The 15,539-nt window shown below is 38.4% G+C and overlaps 1 protein-coding gene across 2 annotated transcripts in view; it reads left to right on the top strand.

Annotated features, from left to right (window-relative positions):
• Positions 1-15,539, top strand: part of DNAAF9 (dynein axonemal assembly factor 9) — a 148,483-nt gene that overhangs the window by 37,795 nt on the left and 95,149 nt on the right. For both annotated transcript variants that reach the window (XM_059898974.1, XM_059898973.1), the window contains exon 7: positions 10,890-10,967. In XM_059898974.1, the coding sequence (XP_059754957.1) occupies positions 10,890-10,967 (78 nt within the window). The remainder of the gene's footprint in view (positions 1-10,889; positions 10,968-15,539) is intronic.

Below are 15,539 nucleotides of genomic sequence, written 5' to 3'. Positions count from 1 at the left end.
ATCCCTGGTCCAGGAAGATCCCACATGCCGCGGAGCATCTAAGCCCGTGGGCCACAACTACTGAGCCTGTGCTCTAGAGCCCGCAAGCCACAACTACTGAAGCCCGCATGCCACAACTACTGAAGCCCGCACACCTAGAGCCCGTGCTCCTCAACAAGAGAAGCCACCGCAATGAGAAGCCTGCGCACCGCAATGAAGAGTAGCCCCCACTCGCCACAACTAAAGAAAGCCCACGCGCGGCAACGAAGACCCAACACAGCCAAAAAAAAAATTAAATTAAAAAAAAAAAAGAATGTGGGTGAAGAATGGATGCACAGAGCGAGAAATTAGAAGTTTTTAACAAAGAGTTAGAAAATATAAAGAACAGCCAGAGATGAAGAATACAATAATGGAAATGAAAAATACATTAGAAGGAATCATCAGTATATTAAGTGATACAGAAGAATGAATCAGCGAGCTGGAAGACAAAGTAGTGGAAATCACTGATGCTGAACAGAAAAAAGAATGAAATGAAGACAGTTTAAGAGACCTCTGGGACACCATCAAGCGCACTAATATTTGCATTATAGGGGTCTTAGAAGGAGAAGAGAGAGAGAAAGGTGCTAAGAACATACTTGAAGACATAATAGCTGAAAACTTCCCTAACCTGGAATAGGTTACAGTTATCCACATCCAGGAAATGCAGAGTCCCATACAGGATTAACCCAAAGAGGAACACACCAAGACACATTATAATTAAAATGGCAGAAATTAAAGAGAGAATATTAAAAGTGGCAAGACAAAAGGAACAAATAACATACAAGGGAACTCCCATAAAGCTGTGAGCTGATTTTTCAGCAGAAACTCTGCAGGCCAGAAGGGAGTGCCATGATAAATTTAAAGTGACAAAAGGGAAAAACCTACAAGCACAAATACACTACTCAGTAAGGCTCTCATGCATATTTGTTGGTGAGAGCAAACGCTTTATAGACAAGCAAAAGCTAAAAGAGTTCACCACCAAACCAGCTTTACAACCAATGTTAAAGATCTTCTCTAGGTGAAAAAGAAAAGACCACAACTAGAAGCATGAAAATTATGAAATGAAAAAGCTCATCAGTAAAGGAAAACATACAGTAAAGATAGGAAATCATCCATGCACAAACCTAGTAGAAAGCTGAAAAGACAAAAGTAGTAAAATCCACAATATCCACAAATATACACAATAAACACTTAAGGGATACACAGAAGAATTAGATGTAAAATGTGATGTTGTTTTGCCGAAAGCCTGCTTTCGGTTTTAAGGTTTGTTGGATTCGCTGGCAAAATAACCACTTGTTTCACACAAATAAACAGCTTTAATCCTTTAATGAAAGATGACTTAGCTTAATTTTAATATACAATCATTAGAAGGAAAGGAATAAGAATATTAGAGAAACATAACACGGTATATATACATCACAGAATTGGGCCGACACCTACTTCCAGATCCAAACAGCAGTTGGGAAGTCCTGAGTAACAGCAGTCTGGAGCCCCAGTTGGGAAAGGTCCCGGGCGGTGCATCCATCCCATGGGTGAGACTTCAGATCAGAGTTCCAGGGGCTTCCATTTGTAATTCCAGGCCACAAACTGATATCAGTTTGCGTGCCAAAATGCAGCTCTGGATTTACTTTAGCAATGCTGTTTGTTTCACCACGTGGGTCACAAGATTTTCCAGACCCCAGGGGACTGGCCAGGTCCCAGGGCTCAAGAAATTCCAAGACCCACTCCCTTTCTTTTTTTTTTTTTTTTTTTTTTTTTTTTAAATTTATTTATTTATTTATGTCTGTGTTGGGTCTTCGTTTCTATGCGAGGGCTTTCTCTAGTTGTGGCAAGCGGGGGCCACTCTTCATCGCGGTGCGCAGGCCTCTCACTAACGCGGCCTCTCTTGTTGCGGAGCACAGGCTCCAGACGCGCAGGCTCAGTAATTGTGGCTCACGGGCCCAGTTGCTCCGCGGCATGTGGGATCTTCCCAGACCAGGGCTCAAACCCGTGTCCCCTGCATTGGCAGGCAGATTCTCAACCACTGCGCCACCAGGGAAGCCCCTTTTTTTTTTTTTTTTTTTTTAATTCTTGGTTTTTTCGGCACGTACTTTAAATTTATTTATTTATTTATTTTTGGGTGTGTTGGATCTTCGTTTCTGTGCAAGGGCTTTCTTTAGTTGCGGCAAGCGGGGGCCACTCTTCATCGCGGTGCACGGGCCTCTCACTGTCACGACCTCTTGTTGCGGAGCACAGGCTCCAGACGCGCAGGCTCAGTAGTTGTGGCTTACGGGCCCAGTTGTTCCGCGGCATGTGGGACCTTCCCACACCAGGGCTCAAACCCGTGTCCCCTGCATTGGCAGGCAGATTCTCAACCACTGCGCCACCAGGGAAGCCCTCCCTTTCTTATTGTGAGTGCTACTTGCCTTGCTAGCAGCAATTGTTAGGTGTGCAAGCAAGCGTGCAGTCCAGGCTGGGTCACGGGTCAGTCAGAGGCCTGCTTCTGCATCTGAAGCCTGAACAAGACTACTTTATTAATTTTCCCAACAGATACCAAAAACAGTCATAGTGAGGGGAGGAGAGTACAAACTGTGGGATTGTTAAAATGCATTTGAAATTAAAGAGATCAACAACTTAAAACAATCAAGTATGTAAATAGATTGCTATATAAAAACCTCATGGTAACCACAAACTAAAAGTCTGTAATGCATATACACAAAAGAGAAAAATCCAAACATAACACTAAAGATAGTCACCAAGTCACAAGAGAACAAAAGAAGAAAAAGGGGAAAAAAGACCTACAAATGCAATCCCAAAACAATTAACAAAATGGCAATAAGAAAATACATATCAGTAATTACCTTAAATGTAAATGGACTGACTGCTCCAATCAGAAGACACAGAGTAGCTGAATGGATACAAAAACAAGACCTTTATATATGCTGCCTACAAGAGGCTTCACTTCAGGTCTAAAGACACACACAGACTGAAAGTGAGGGGATGGATAAAGGTATTCCATGCAAATGGAAATTAACAGAAAGCCAGGGTAGCAATACTTATATCAGACAAAATAGACCCTAAAATAAAGGCTGTTATAAGAGACGAAGAAGGACACTACATAATAATCAAGGAATCAATCCAAGGAGAAGATATAACAATTATATACGCACCCAACATAGGAGCACCTAAATAAAGCAAATATTAATGGACATAAAGGGAGAAATCAACAGTAACACAATAATAGCAGAGGACTTTAACACCCCGCTTACATCAATGGACAGATCATCCAGACAGAAAATCAATAAGGCAGCACTGGCCTTAAATGACACATTAGACCAAATAGACTTAATTGATATAGAGCATTCCATCCAAAAGCAGCAGAATACACATTCTTTTCAAGTGCCCATGGAACATTCTCCGGGATAGGTCACATACTAGGCCACAAAACAAGCCTTGGTAAATTTAAGAAAATTGAAATCATATCAAGCATCTTTTCCAACCACAACACTGACTAGAAACCAACTACAAGGAAAAAAACTGCAAAAACCACAAAACACATGGAGCGTTAGCAATATGCTACTAAACAATGAATGGATCACTGAAGAAATCAAAAAGGAAATAAAAAATTACCTAGAGACAAATGAAAATGAAAACATGATGATCCAAAACCTATGGGACACAGCAAAAGCAGTTCTAAGGGGGAAGTTTGTAGCGATACAAGCTTACCTCAGGAAACAAGAAAAATCTCAAATAAACAACCTAACCTTACACCTAAAGGAGCTAGAGAAAGAAGAACAAACAAAACCCAACGTTAGTGGAAGGAAAAAAGTCATAAAGATGGCAGAAATAAATGAAATAGAGATTTTTTAAAAAATAGAAAAGATAGATGAAACTAAAAGCTGGTTCTTTGAAAAGATAAAATTGATGAGTCTTTAGCCAGACTCATCAAGAAAAAAGGGAGAGGGCCCAAATCAATAATACCAGAAATGAAAAAGAAGAAGTTACAGCCAACACCACAGGAATACAAAGGATCATAAGAGACCACTACGAGCAACTATACATCAATAAAATGGACAAACTGGAAGAAATGGACCAATTCTTAAAAAGGTACAATCTCCCAAGACTGAACCAGGAAGAAATAAAAAATATGAACAGACCAATTACCACTACTAAAATTGAATCAAAAACAAACAAAAAACAAAACAAAACAAAAACACTCCCAGAAAACAATAGTCCAGGACCAGATGGCTTTTCAGGTGGGTTCTACCAAACATTTAGAGAAGAATTAACACCTGTCCTTCTGAAACTCTTCCAGAAAATTGCAGAGAAGGAACACTTCCAAAATCATTCTATGAGGCCAACATCACCTGATACCAAAACCAGACTAAGATATCATAAAAAAAGAAAATAACAGGCCAGTATCACTGATGAACATAGATGCAAAAATCGTCAACAAAATCATCAACTGAATCCAACAGCACATTAAAAGGATCATACATCATGATCAAGTGGGATCTATCAATGGAAATTTTCAGTATCTGCAAATCAATCAGTGTGATACATCACATTAACAAGTTGAAGACTAAAAACCATATGATCATCTCAACAGATGCAGAAAAGGCAAAATTCAATATCCGTTTATGATTAAAAACCCTCCAAAAAGTGGGCATAGAGGGAGCATACCTCAACATAATAAAGGCCATTTATGACAAAAAAGGAATCCAAATTGGAAAGGAAGAAGTAAAGCTTTCACTGTTTGCGGATGACATAATACTATACATAGAAAATCCTAAAGACACTACCAGAAAACTGCTAGAGCTCATCAATGAATTTGGTGAAGTTGCAGGTTACAAAATTAATATACAGAAATCTGTTGCATTTCTGTACACTAACAATGAACTATCACAAAGAGAAATTAAGGAAACAATCCCATCTACCATTGCATCAAAAAGAATAAAATACCTAGGAGTAAATCTACCTAAAGAGGTAAAAGACCTATTCTCAGAAAACTGTACGACACTGATGAAAGAAATTAAAGATGACCCAAATGGAAAGATATATACCGTGGTCTTGGATTGGAAGAAGTAATATTGTTTAAATGACCATACTACCCTAGGCAATCTACAGATTCGGTTCAATCCCTATCAAAATACCAATGGCATTTTTCACGGAACTAGAGCAAATAATTTTAAAATTTGTATGGAAACACAGTAGACCCCAAAGAGCCAAAACAGTCTTGAGAAAGAAGAACAGAGCTGGAGGAATCACAGTCCCTGACTTCAGACTGTACTACAAAGCTGCAGTAATAACAGCAGTATGGTACTGGAACACAGACACATAGATCAATGGAACAGAATAGAGAGCCCAGCAGTAAACCCATGCACTTATGGGCAATTAATCTACATCAAAAGAGGCAAGAATATACAATGGAAAGAAGACAGTCTCCAATAAGTGGTGCTGGGAAAACTAGACAGCTACATGTAAAATAATGAAATTAGAACATTGTCTAACACCATATACAAAAATAAACTCAAAGTGGATTAAAGACCTAAGTGTAAGGTTGGAAACCATAAAACCCCTAGAGGAAAACCTAGGCAGAACACTCTGACATAAATTGTAGCAATAGTTTTTTGGATCTGCCTCCTAATGCAAAGGAAGTAACAGCAAATAAAATAAATTAAAAATAAACAAGTCAGACCTAATTAAACTTAAAAGCTTTTGCACAGCAAAGGAAACCATCAACAAAATGAAAACCTAGTGAATGGGAGAAGATATTTGCAAATGATACAACTGATAAGAATATCCAGAATATATAAAAAGCTCATACAACTCCACATCCAAAAAACAAACAACCCAATCAAAAAATGGGCAGAAGTCCTAAACAGACATTTCTCCAAAGAAGACATACAGATGGCCAACAGGCATGTGAAAAGATGCTCAACATCGCTATCATCAGGGAAATGCAACTCAAAACCACAATGAGATATCACCTCACATTTGTCAGAATGACTGTCATCGAAAAGAACACAAATAAATGTTGGTGAGGATGTGGAGAAAAGGGAACCCATCATACACCGTTGGTGGAAATGTAAATTGGTAGAGCCACTGTGGAAAACAGTATGGAGGTTCCTCAAAAAACTAAAAATATAACTATCTTATATCCCAGCAATTCCACTCCTGGGTATACATTCGAAAAAAACCCCCAAAACTCTAACTCAAAAAGATACATGCACCCCAGTGTTCACAGCAACATTATTTACAGTTGTCAATATATGGAAGCAACCTAAGTGTCCATCAGTAGATGAATGGATAAAGAAGATATGGTGTATATAATATATACAATGGAATACTGCTCAGCCATAAAAAAAGAATGAAAACTTGCCATTTGCAACAGCATGGATGGATTTGGATGGTATTATGCTAAGTGAAATAAGTCAGAGAAAGACAAATATGATATCATTTTATGTGGAATCTAAAAAATACAACAAACTAGTGAATAAAATGAAAAAGAAATAGACTCACAGATATAAAGAACTAACTAGTTGTTACCAGTGGGGAGGAGCAATATTAGGGGTAGGGGAATAAGAGGTACAAACTATTATGTATAAAATAAGCTACAAGGATATATTGTACAGCACAGGGAATATAGCCAATATTTTATAATAACTGTAAATGCAGTATAAGCTTTAAAAATTGTGAATCACTATATTGTACACTTGTAACTTACATGATTTTGCACGTCAACTATACTTCAATATAAATAAATAAATTTTAAAAATAGAAATCAAATTCAGTACCTCAAAAATCTAATCAGTTGACACACTTGTAAACCTGTTCCACAGTACAGAGGAAGGAGCCAAATAGGTTAAGTCAGTGAGGAAGAAGGTGATAAAATGGAGGATAGAGAATGGAAATTGGTGATATCAAAAAATGAATTAATTGAAGGTTATGTAGTAGTCTGTGTCGTCCTCCCCACCTCCCGAGTGATAAACAACCAGAAATTTACCAACTGCCACCAACTAGGAAAAACAAGGAACAAGGTGAGTGGATGGGTGGGGTTTCTCTATAGAAACTGAAAAAACAAAGAGAACTCATTGGGTAGTGTAGCTTTTGATGGCTGAGGGTAAAGCTCTCTATCTACACTTTCACACTTAGAATATGAGGGAGTAGAGATCCTATAATAACTGCCTCCTGCCTGTCTACTCTCCCTATAAAACTTCCTGGTAGTTGACAAGCTCTGCTGAGAGCAGAAAGCTTCCAATCAGCCTTTTCATTTGAAAATATAAACAGGCAGTGAAAGTTCACCACACGTTTGATTAAATACCTGTAATTCGAAAGAAAAAGATCAAGATTCTTTTAAAACTCTGATTGATTAAGGCCAAAGATGATTTATGATATAGAGGAAAAGTTAAGATACAAAACTCTCCTTAGGATGCCCGGAGAAATGTAAGATTTGGTGACTTATTAGAATAAGTGTTATTTTGTGATAAATGAATATAAGGAAAATATGAGCTCTGGAAAATGATAATTGATAAAATTAACAGAGAAGTTGGGAGGTAAAGTTAGGAAAATCTCAAAATATAAAAGTTTAGAAATAAAAGAGGTAGAAAATACGAGAAAAAACTTAAAAGTCATAGAGAACTTATCCATGAGGTTTGATAGCCATTAAGTAGGAGTTCTAGAAAAATAGAGCAGAGGGCTTCCCTGGTGGCGCAGTGGTTGAGAATCTGCCTGCCAATGCAGGGGACACGGGTTCGAGCCCTGGTCTGGGAAGATCCCACATGCCACGGAGCAACTGGGCCCGTGAGCCACAATTACTGAGCCTGTGCGTCTGGAGCCTGTGCTCCACAACAAGAGAGGCCGCGATGGTGAGAGGCCCGCGCACCGCGATGAAGAGTGGTCCCCACTTGCCGCAACTAGAGAAAGCCCCTCGCACAGAAACGAAGACCCAACACAGCCATAAATAAATAAATAAATAAAAAGATCGTGAATTTAAAAAAAAAAAAATAGAGCAGAGATATCAGAAGGGAGGAAATTAAAAAAAAAAAAAGTAAACATTTCCAGTGATAAAAAGAAAAGCTTTTAGCAAGCCTCAATGAGAGTAGAAAAACCTTAAATCTATCTATGCCTTTTTTGAACACTGATGATTAAAGAATATAATAAAAAGCAGAAAAAATAAGTCTTATGCAATAAGACAACAGAAACTTGATTTCTCTCCTTCCCCAACCAAAACAAACAAACAAACATTAAACAAAACATGTGAGGCAATGGTTTTCAAGACACTAGACATCAGGCAATGAGGAATAGTGATTCCCTTGAGAGAGAGAAATAAACAAGGTGAGCCCCATGAATGTCCTAGCTTACTACAGTTGACCCTTAAACAACAGGAGTTTGAACTGCATAGGTCCACTTATATGCAGATTTTTTTCAGTAGTAAATACTATATAATACTACACGATCCACAGTTGGTTGAATCCATGGATTTTCGACTGCACAGAGGGTCAGTTCCCCAAACCCCCTCATTCAAGGGTCAGCTGTACTTTGAGAAAATTTCCAGGCCATGGCACAGGAAGGGGGTACCCAGGTAGATCCCAATGCACTTCCTGAGCTGAGTAGATGGAGCTGAGAGTCTGGTGAGAGCAAGATGGCTGGAGTACTAAAGAGGAAATATTTGCTCCAAAACAGAACTCCCAAGATCTGCCAAGATTCCTCTTTCTCCCCACCCCCACATCCCAAGTATTCAACAGACTATTGATCTATGTGTTCATGTGTGATGTAACTACTGAAAGTGGAGGAAGAAAAAAATATCTGAAAGTATTCCAGAACAGTGCCTGATGCATGCTCAGAGCTGGGAATAGTACCTGTTCCCACCAGTTTGACTCGAAAAATGCATAATTCACAGGGGGCATTGGATAGAGTCCTCAGGAGGGTTTTGTCTCCTGTGGGGAATTATCAGCCCTTGTCTGAGCACTGCTCTGGACCCTCCTAACAATTTATAAAAGCAAGAACTGAAAGGATCAAACTGTTTCCAAGTAACTGCATTCCAGAACAAATCACAAGAATATTTATAGGAATACAAAAATATCTAGCACCCAACAAGGTAAAATTCACAGTGTCTGGCATCCAAAGATTATCAGTTTACAAAGAAGTGGGAATACATGACTGATAGTAAGGTAATCAGTTCATCAAAATTGACCTAAAATTGACAGAAATGTTAGAATTAGCAGACAAGGACATTAAAACAGTTATTCTCACTGTTCCATATGTTCAGGAAGCTAGAGGAAAGACTGAACGTGTTGAACAGAAACAGAAAATATAAAAGACTCAGATTGAACTTCTAGAAGCGAAAATTGCAATATCTAAGATGAAAAAATACACTGGATGGCAGTAACATTAAATTAGACTCTGCCAAAGAAAAGATTAGTGAATTTGAAGCCATAGCAGTAGAAACTATCCAAGATGAAGCACAGAGAGACTAAAGAATACAGAAGAATAGAAAGAGCATCAGTGATTGCCAAATTAGTCGTAAGGACAGAATAAAGACATTTTAAAACTAAAAACAATTTCCTCCCATTAATCTTTTCTTAGAAAGCTGTTGGAGGATGTTCTCCAGCAAACAAGTTAACCAAGGAACAGGAGACAAATTAAGCCATGAAATCAGATCCAGCACGTGAGAGCACCAGGATGATAGCAAAGAGAAGTCTCATAGTGAAAGTTGCAGTTGCACAGCAAGCTTACATAACAGGCATCCCAAAATGAAGCAAGAAGTAAAAGAAATGATAGATTATCTGATACCTTTAAGCCAGTGGTTCTCAATTGGGGTGATTTTGCTGTCCCATCCTCACCCTCCCCACAAGTCACTTGGCAATATTTGGACATGCTTTTGATTTGCCTGGACCGGGGCTGGGGGGTGGGTTGTAGGCATCTAGTGAGTAGAGGCCAGGGATTTTGCACGAGGCAATGCACAGGGCAGTCCCTCACAACAAAGGAATAACTGGCCCAAAATGACAGTAGTGTTGCTATTGAGAAACCCTAGTGTAAGCATACTAGCAAATTAAGTGGGAAAGGTAGAAAAAATTTTAGGATTGATTTTTTTAATTACACAAGTGAAAAGAATGAAGCTGTTGGTAGCTCTTGGAAAAACAAAATTTGTTTAAGAAAGCAAATATGAGTATGGTATGCACTTGGCCTGCAGTAAATTTTATATTATATATATATATATATATATATTCTTAATATTATAAACAATAACTACTGGTATAACCAAAAAAGTCATATTATGATATTAGATAATGTTAAGGTGTATATGTGAGAAAACGTATGAGAATGGGGATAAGCGTAGCAGAGCTACATCTTTGCCATAAGTCAGTATTTAATTTCTAAATTGATACATCAAGAAATAGTGATAGAAGCTTATATCAAAATATGGAGGTAATTACCAAAAAGAAAATGTTAAAAGACTTCAAAGTGGTTGTCTCTGAGGATTAACACTAGTGGAGGTTTGTGAAAGGTTGGAGTAGGGATTAAAATTTTTTTATTACAAGCCTTTAGGACTAGTATTTGATTTTTTAAAACTATAGGAATGTATTATTTTAATTAAAATTTTATTCTAAACAAAGACAAAATATTTTTGTGTGTATATGTATATAAATGTATATATGCCCATCATTGAAGATATTCAAAAGATATACCAAAGTCTCTGAACAGATAGTTTCCTTGAATGGGACACATTTATTAATATGTATAGGTTCTAATATAATATAAAATTTTTATTTATTATTCTAATCACTGAGTTTTCACCAAGATAGTCATTTCTAAATGTCAGGAAATAATCCTGATCGTCCTAATGATACTGACTCAGTTATTTCAATGTTTTTCCCCTTGTGTTGCAGTTGCAGGATGTGAGTTTGAATCTATGGAATGTCTACAGCAAGATGGATCCTATGTCTCTGGAGAGTTTGCTTTCAGAAGTAAGGAGCCACACTGTATTTAACTTATAAATATTAGAATCAGCTCAATTATCCACTACTGGTATTTAACTTGTAGAAATGCAGGATATATTTTAGTTTGCTTTAGTCAAAGAATTGAGCAGTTTCTTCCCCAATTATTATCTTGAACTTCTTGGGGAGTGGAAGGGGACCTGGAAGAGACACTACCTCTTCCACTCTGAGGAAACCTCACCTGAGATGAGACCAAGGCTGCCTGCCTGGTCCAAGATTTAGGTTTTCACCTAAAGACATTCTTTCCGTTGGGCTGGACTTTAGAAAAACAGTAAAGAGGGTGTCTTTTTGCACTCTTTCTCTGGCATGAAAAGATTAAAAAGTTGGTGTATGCCTTAAAGGAATCAAGGATTAGACAGGGGTTGGCAACGTTTTTCTGTAAAGGGGTAGACAGTAACATTTTAGGCCTTGTGGGCCCTGTGTCTCTGTTCAAACTACTCAGCAATGCCATTATAGACAATGCTTTAACGAACGAGTGTGTCTGTGTTCCAAGGAAACTTTATTTATAAAAATATATGGCCTGCCGGCAGGCTATAATTTACTAACTCCTGGATTAAAGGGTCAGGCATTAATTTTTCATCTGAACTTTGAAGAAAAAATTCACAGTGGGCAAAGCAATTTGCAATGAGGAGCAACAAGCAAAACTAAGGTATAAGTACTTTGTTTAAACAGCCCAGTAGGGTCTCTCAGGGGTCATGGATGGATATGCATGGAAAAAGAACAGCTTGTATGTAGCCTTTTAATGAAATGAGCTGTGAAATCAAGACCCAACAAAACTAATTCAAAAAATGAAGACTGCACATCAGTCTCATGAATATTAATGCCTATACTTTAAGTAAAATGGTAGCAAACAGTATCATATTAAAAGAACATTCTGTGATAAAGCAGAGTTTATTAAGGGCTTAGTATTTAATTTAATATCAGGAAATCTATTAATGTAATCACTACTGATTTTTCTCCTTAGAACCATTTATGATAACTCCATAGATGCCGAAAAGGCATTTGATGAAATTGAACATCCATTCCGTTAAACATTTCTAATAAAATAGGAATATAAAAGAAAATTAAAACCTGAACTTTTTGTTCTTTAAAAAGACCTAATCATCATCATCAATCCATGGCTTGCCTAATTATGGGAAAAAGTGAAAATGCAAAAATTACAACAGTAAGAGTGTAAGAATGATGGTAATTCCCTGGCGGTCTAGTGGCTAGGACTCTGTGCTTCCACTGCCAGGGGCCCGGGTTCAATCCCTGGTCGGGGAACTAAGATCCCGCAAGCTGCGTGGCATGGCCACAAAAAAAAAAAAAAAAGGAAAAAAGAGTGTAAGAATGTTAAATAAAATTTAACTACAGACAAATAAAAGAGATAAGTAGTTTAGGAGTTTCTGCACAGTATCTGGGACCCATGCCCCACTTGCATGCAGTGCCCTGAATGTGAGGACGCTTCAGGTCACACATGGAAGCTAGACATAGCATTGTAGTTTTGAGAACATCGCAAGCATCTCTGGAGTCAGTGGAATGGGACCACTCAAGAGAGCATCTTTAATTACACCTAGAACAGCAGTGACATCATGCAACTGAAGAAGCAACAGTGGTAGTCATCATGGGCTGTAGACCAGGCCATTTCCTGGTTTTCTGACTTCCAGTGAGCTTGGTATTCTTAGGTGGTACCATGAAGAAGTAGAAAGGAAGCCCTTTTAATGTCTGATAGTGGACTCCCCATCTAGCAGGAAGAGTGAGGAGGACTCAGGGCCAGATTTAATTTTATTTAGAAAGAATAAAGTAAGGTGATATTTCTTATACCAAAATATGATTGAGTACATTTATACCCACTACACTATGGAGAGCTCTTACAAATTGGTAAGAAAAATACAGCAGTGGGGAACTGGGAGACAACTGGAATTGGCTGTTCACAAAATAAGAAATAAAAATGACCATGGTTTTCCACTCCCAGTTAGGGATATAGAAAGTCAAAAGAGACCATTATTCTCACCCTAATAACCAAAACAATCTGAATATGCAACAAAATAATAGTGTAAAATCATTAGAGAGCTGAAGATGCAAGGAAACCTCAAAGAACTCTGTTTCTAAAAACGTAGGGCCCTTCATAGGACACTGTTCTCATTTCCAATGGAGCAGCAGGAGGAAGAGAAATCTATCACAGACAGGGATAAGTAAAAATCAGTTGACCTTTTAAAGAGCTTTTAATGGCTGTATGTGAGTGAGTCAGCACCTACCCCTCAACTCTAAACCATAGGTCTTCACAAGTGCTCGGGGTAATCCACCAAAGACTAGGCGCCAGGCTGGAGCGCTGAGAACCATCCCCCCTGAGGTACTTGACACTCAACTATAACCTGGATTAGCGCAGGAGAGCTGAGAGCAGTCATTTGGAGGCATTCCAGGTCTTTACAGAGTATAAGCAGCTGCCCTCTTAAGGCTGGGTGCAAGGCAGCAAGGCAAGGATCTCTCTACACAGACAGAGCCAAGGGGACTACAGAGCAAAGAGAACTCCTTAGCCACCCAGAAAAGTGGTAGCCAGCTTGTAAAGCAGGGAGAGATTGTCCATGATTCTGCAAGCTGGTGGCTCAGCTATAAAATGCAAAGAGATTTCCAGAATCTTGTCCCAGTGCTCTGAGCAAAATCTTTATCAAAGTTCACACCCCACCCTCAAAATACTTGAATTTAGTGATGAAGTAAACCAAACTACAAATGCTACAAAACACAGACCCTGATCAATTATAGATCAAATTGACTTAGATCCCTGCTTTAGTGGCCTAACAAAAGAAAGGGATCTAGTGGCCCTTTCCTAGAGGTAAATGGTACTATTTACCACTGTTTTTGCTGGTCTTTTATACAAAATGTCTGGCATATGATATTTTTAAAATTATAAGACCGGAAGAAACAAGAAAATTTGATCTGTTTAAATAACTGATAAAAGTGCTAAAGAATCTGGAACAAAATGGGACAACATGTGTGAAGAGTTGAGGAATTTTAGCAGAGACCTGAAAACTATAAAAAGAACCAAATGGAAATGCTAGAAATGAAAAATATATGGTATAGAAATGGAGGATTTATTAGATTGTCTAATTTATCAGATTAGACATGAATGAAGAAAAGTTCAGTGAACTTGAAGGTAAGTCAATAGAAAGTTTCCAAACTGAAGGACAGAGAGAAAAAGAGCAAAAGGGGTGGAACAGAGCATCCAGTGTCTGCCCAACAGTGTCAAATGATCTAGCATAGTAGATCATTGGAGTCCCAGAAGGGAGAGTAGAGAGAAAATGGGGCTGGAAATTTAAGTTGATAATGTCTGAGAACTTTCCAAATTGATGAAATACATCAATCCACAGATCAAGAAGCTCAGTAAACCCTAAGTAGGATAAAATAAATATGTATGAAAATGACTATAAATTTGTGCAGGGATCTCTGTGGTGAGTCTACAAGTATTAATAAAATTCAAATCCAACAACCAAAAGAAGTTAAAATGCAATTCAGATCATTACTTGTGCCTATAAAAAATTATTAAAAAGGAAGCCAATCTATACCCATATTACTTCTTAAAATCTACTTTTTTTTCTTCTCTCTTCTCTTGCTTAGCTGCTTCATAGCCTCCAAAGTTCTCTTTAAAAACTCTTTTTCTCTTCAATATCCAAATGCATTTTCTGTTCACATGTATTTTCTCTTTGCTAAGACTGGTAATCTTATAGTCAGAATTAGCATCTAGGCCTTAATTTTTACTGGTCAATCACTGCTGGCAGCTCTGTGATGGCCAGGGAGCCTACAGCTCCATGCTTCTTGGTCAGATCCTGCAAAGAGAAAGTGCAGACTGCTCTGAGATTTGATTTAGAAAGATGTTCAAAATATGTTTGGTGAGAAAAGTAAAAAAGCAGAGTATATTTCCATCTTTGTAAAATAATTTGTGTTCTGTGTCTTAGAAACTTCAGATGGTAGTCTCACTGGTTGTTGTTATTATTTTACGTATTTTCATTTTCTTATATTTATTACATCATGTAATTCTTTTCTTTTAAATCTTTTTCTTCCTCCCTCCCTCCCTCCCTGCATTGGGTCTTCATTGCTGTGCATGGGCTTTCTCTAGTTGCAGTGAGTGGGAGCTCTTCATTGTGGTGCACAGGCTTCTCATTGCAGTGGCTTCTCTTGTTGTGAAGCACAGGCTCTAGGTGCATGGGCTTCAATAGTTGTGGCACGTGGGCTCAGTAGTTGTGGCGCATGGGCTCTAGAGCGCAGGCTCAGTAGTTGTGGCACATGGGCTTAGCTGCTCCGCAGCATGTGGGATCTTCCCGGACCAGGGCTTGAACCTGTGTCCCCTGCATTGGCAGGCAGATTCTTAACCACTGCACCACCAGGGAAGTCCTACCTCGTGTAATTCTTAAAAGTACTTTTAAATATTGAAATTAAGCTTCTTTTCCCCCTTTGAGTCACCTGAGATCAGACACTGCTGGATGCCAGCCTAGGGGCAAGAGTTCTGTCTGAAGTTCAGGATCCTTCCCTGGTGGCCAAAGGCCAAGGCACACTGGCATGTTTCTT

Source organism: Balaenoptera ricei, chromosome 15 (genome assembly GCF_028023285.1).
Source record: "Balaenoptera ricei isolate mBalRic1 chromosome 15, mBalRic1.hap2, whole genome shotgun sequence".
Lineage (NCBI taxonomy): Eukaryota > Metazoa > Chordata > Mammalia > Artiodactyla > Balaenopteridae > Balaenoptera > Balaenoptera ricei.
The sequence above is the reverse complement of the archived record's forward strand: the minus strand, read 5'-3'. Positions and strand labels throughout refer to the sequence as shown.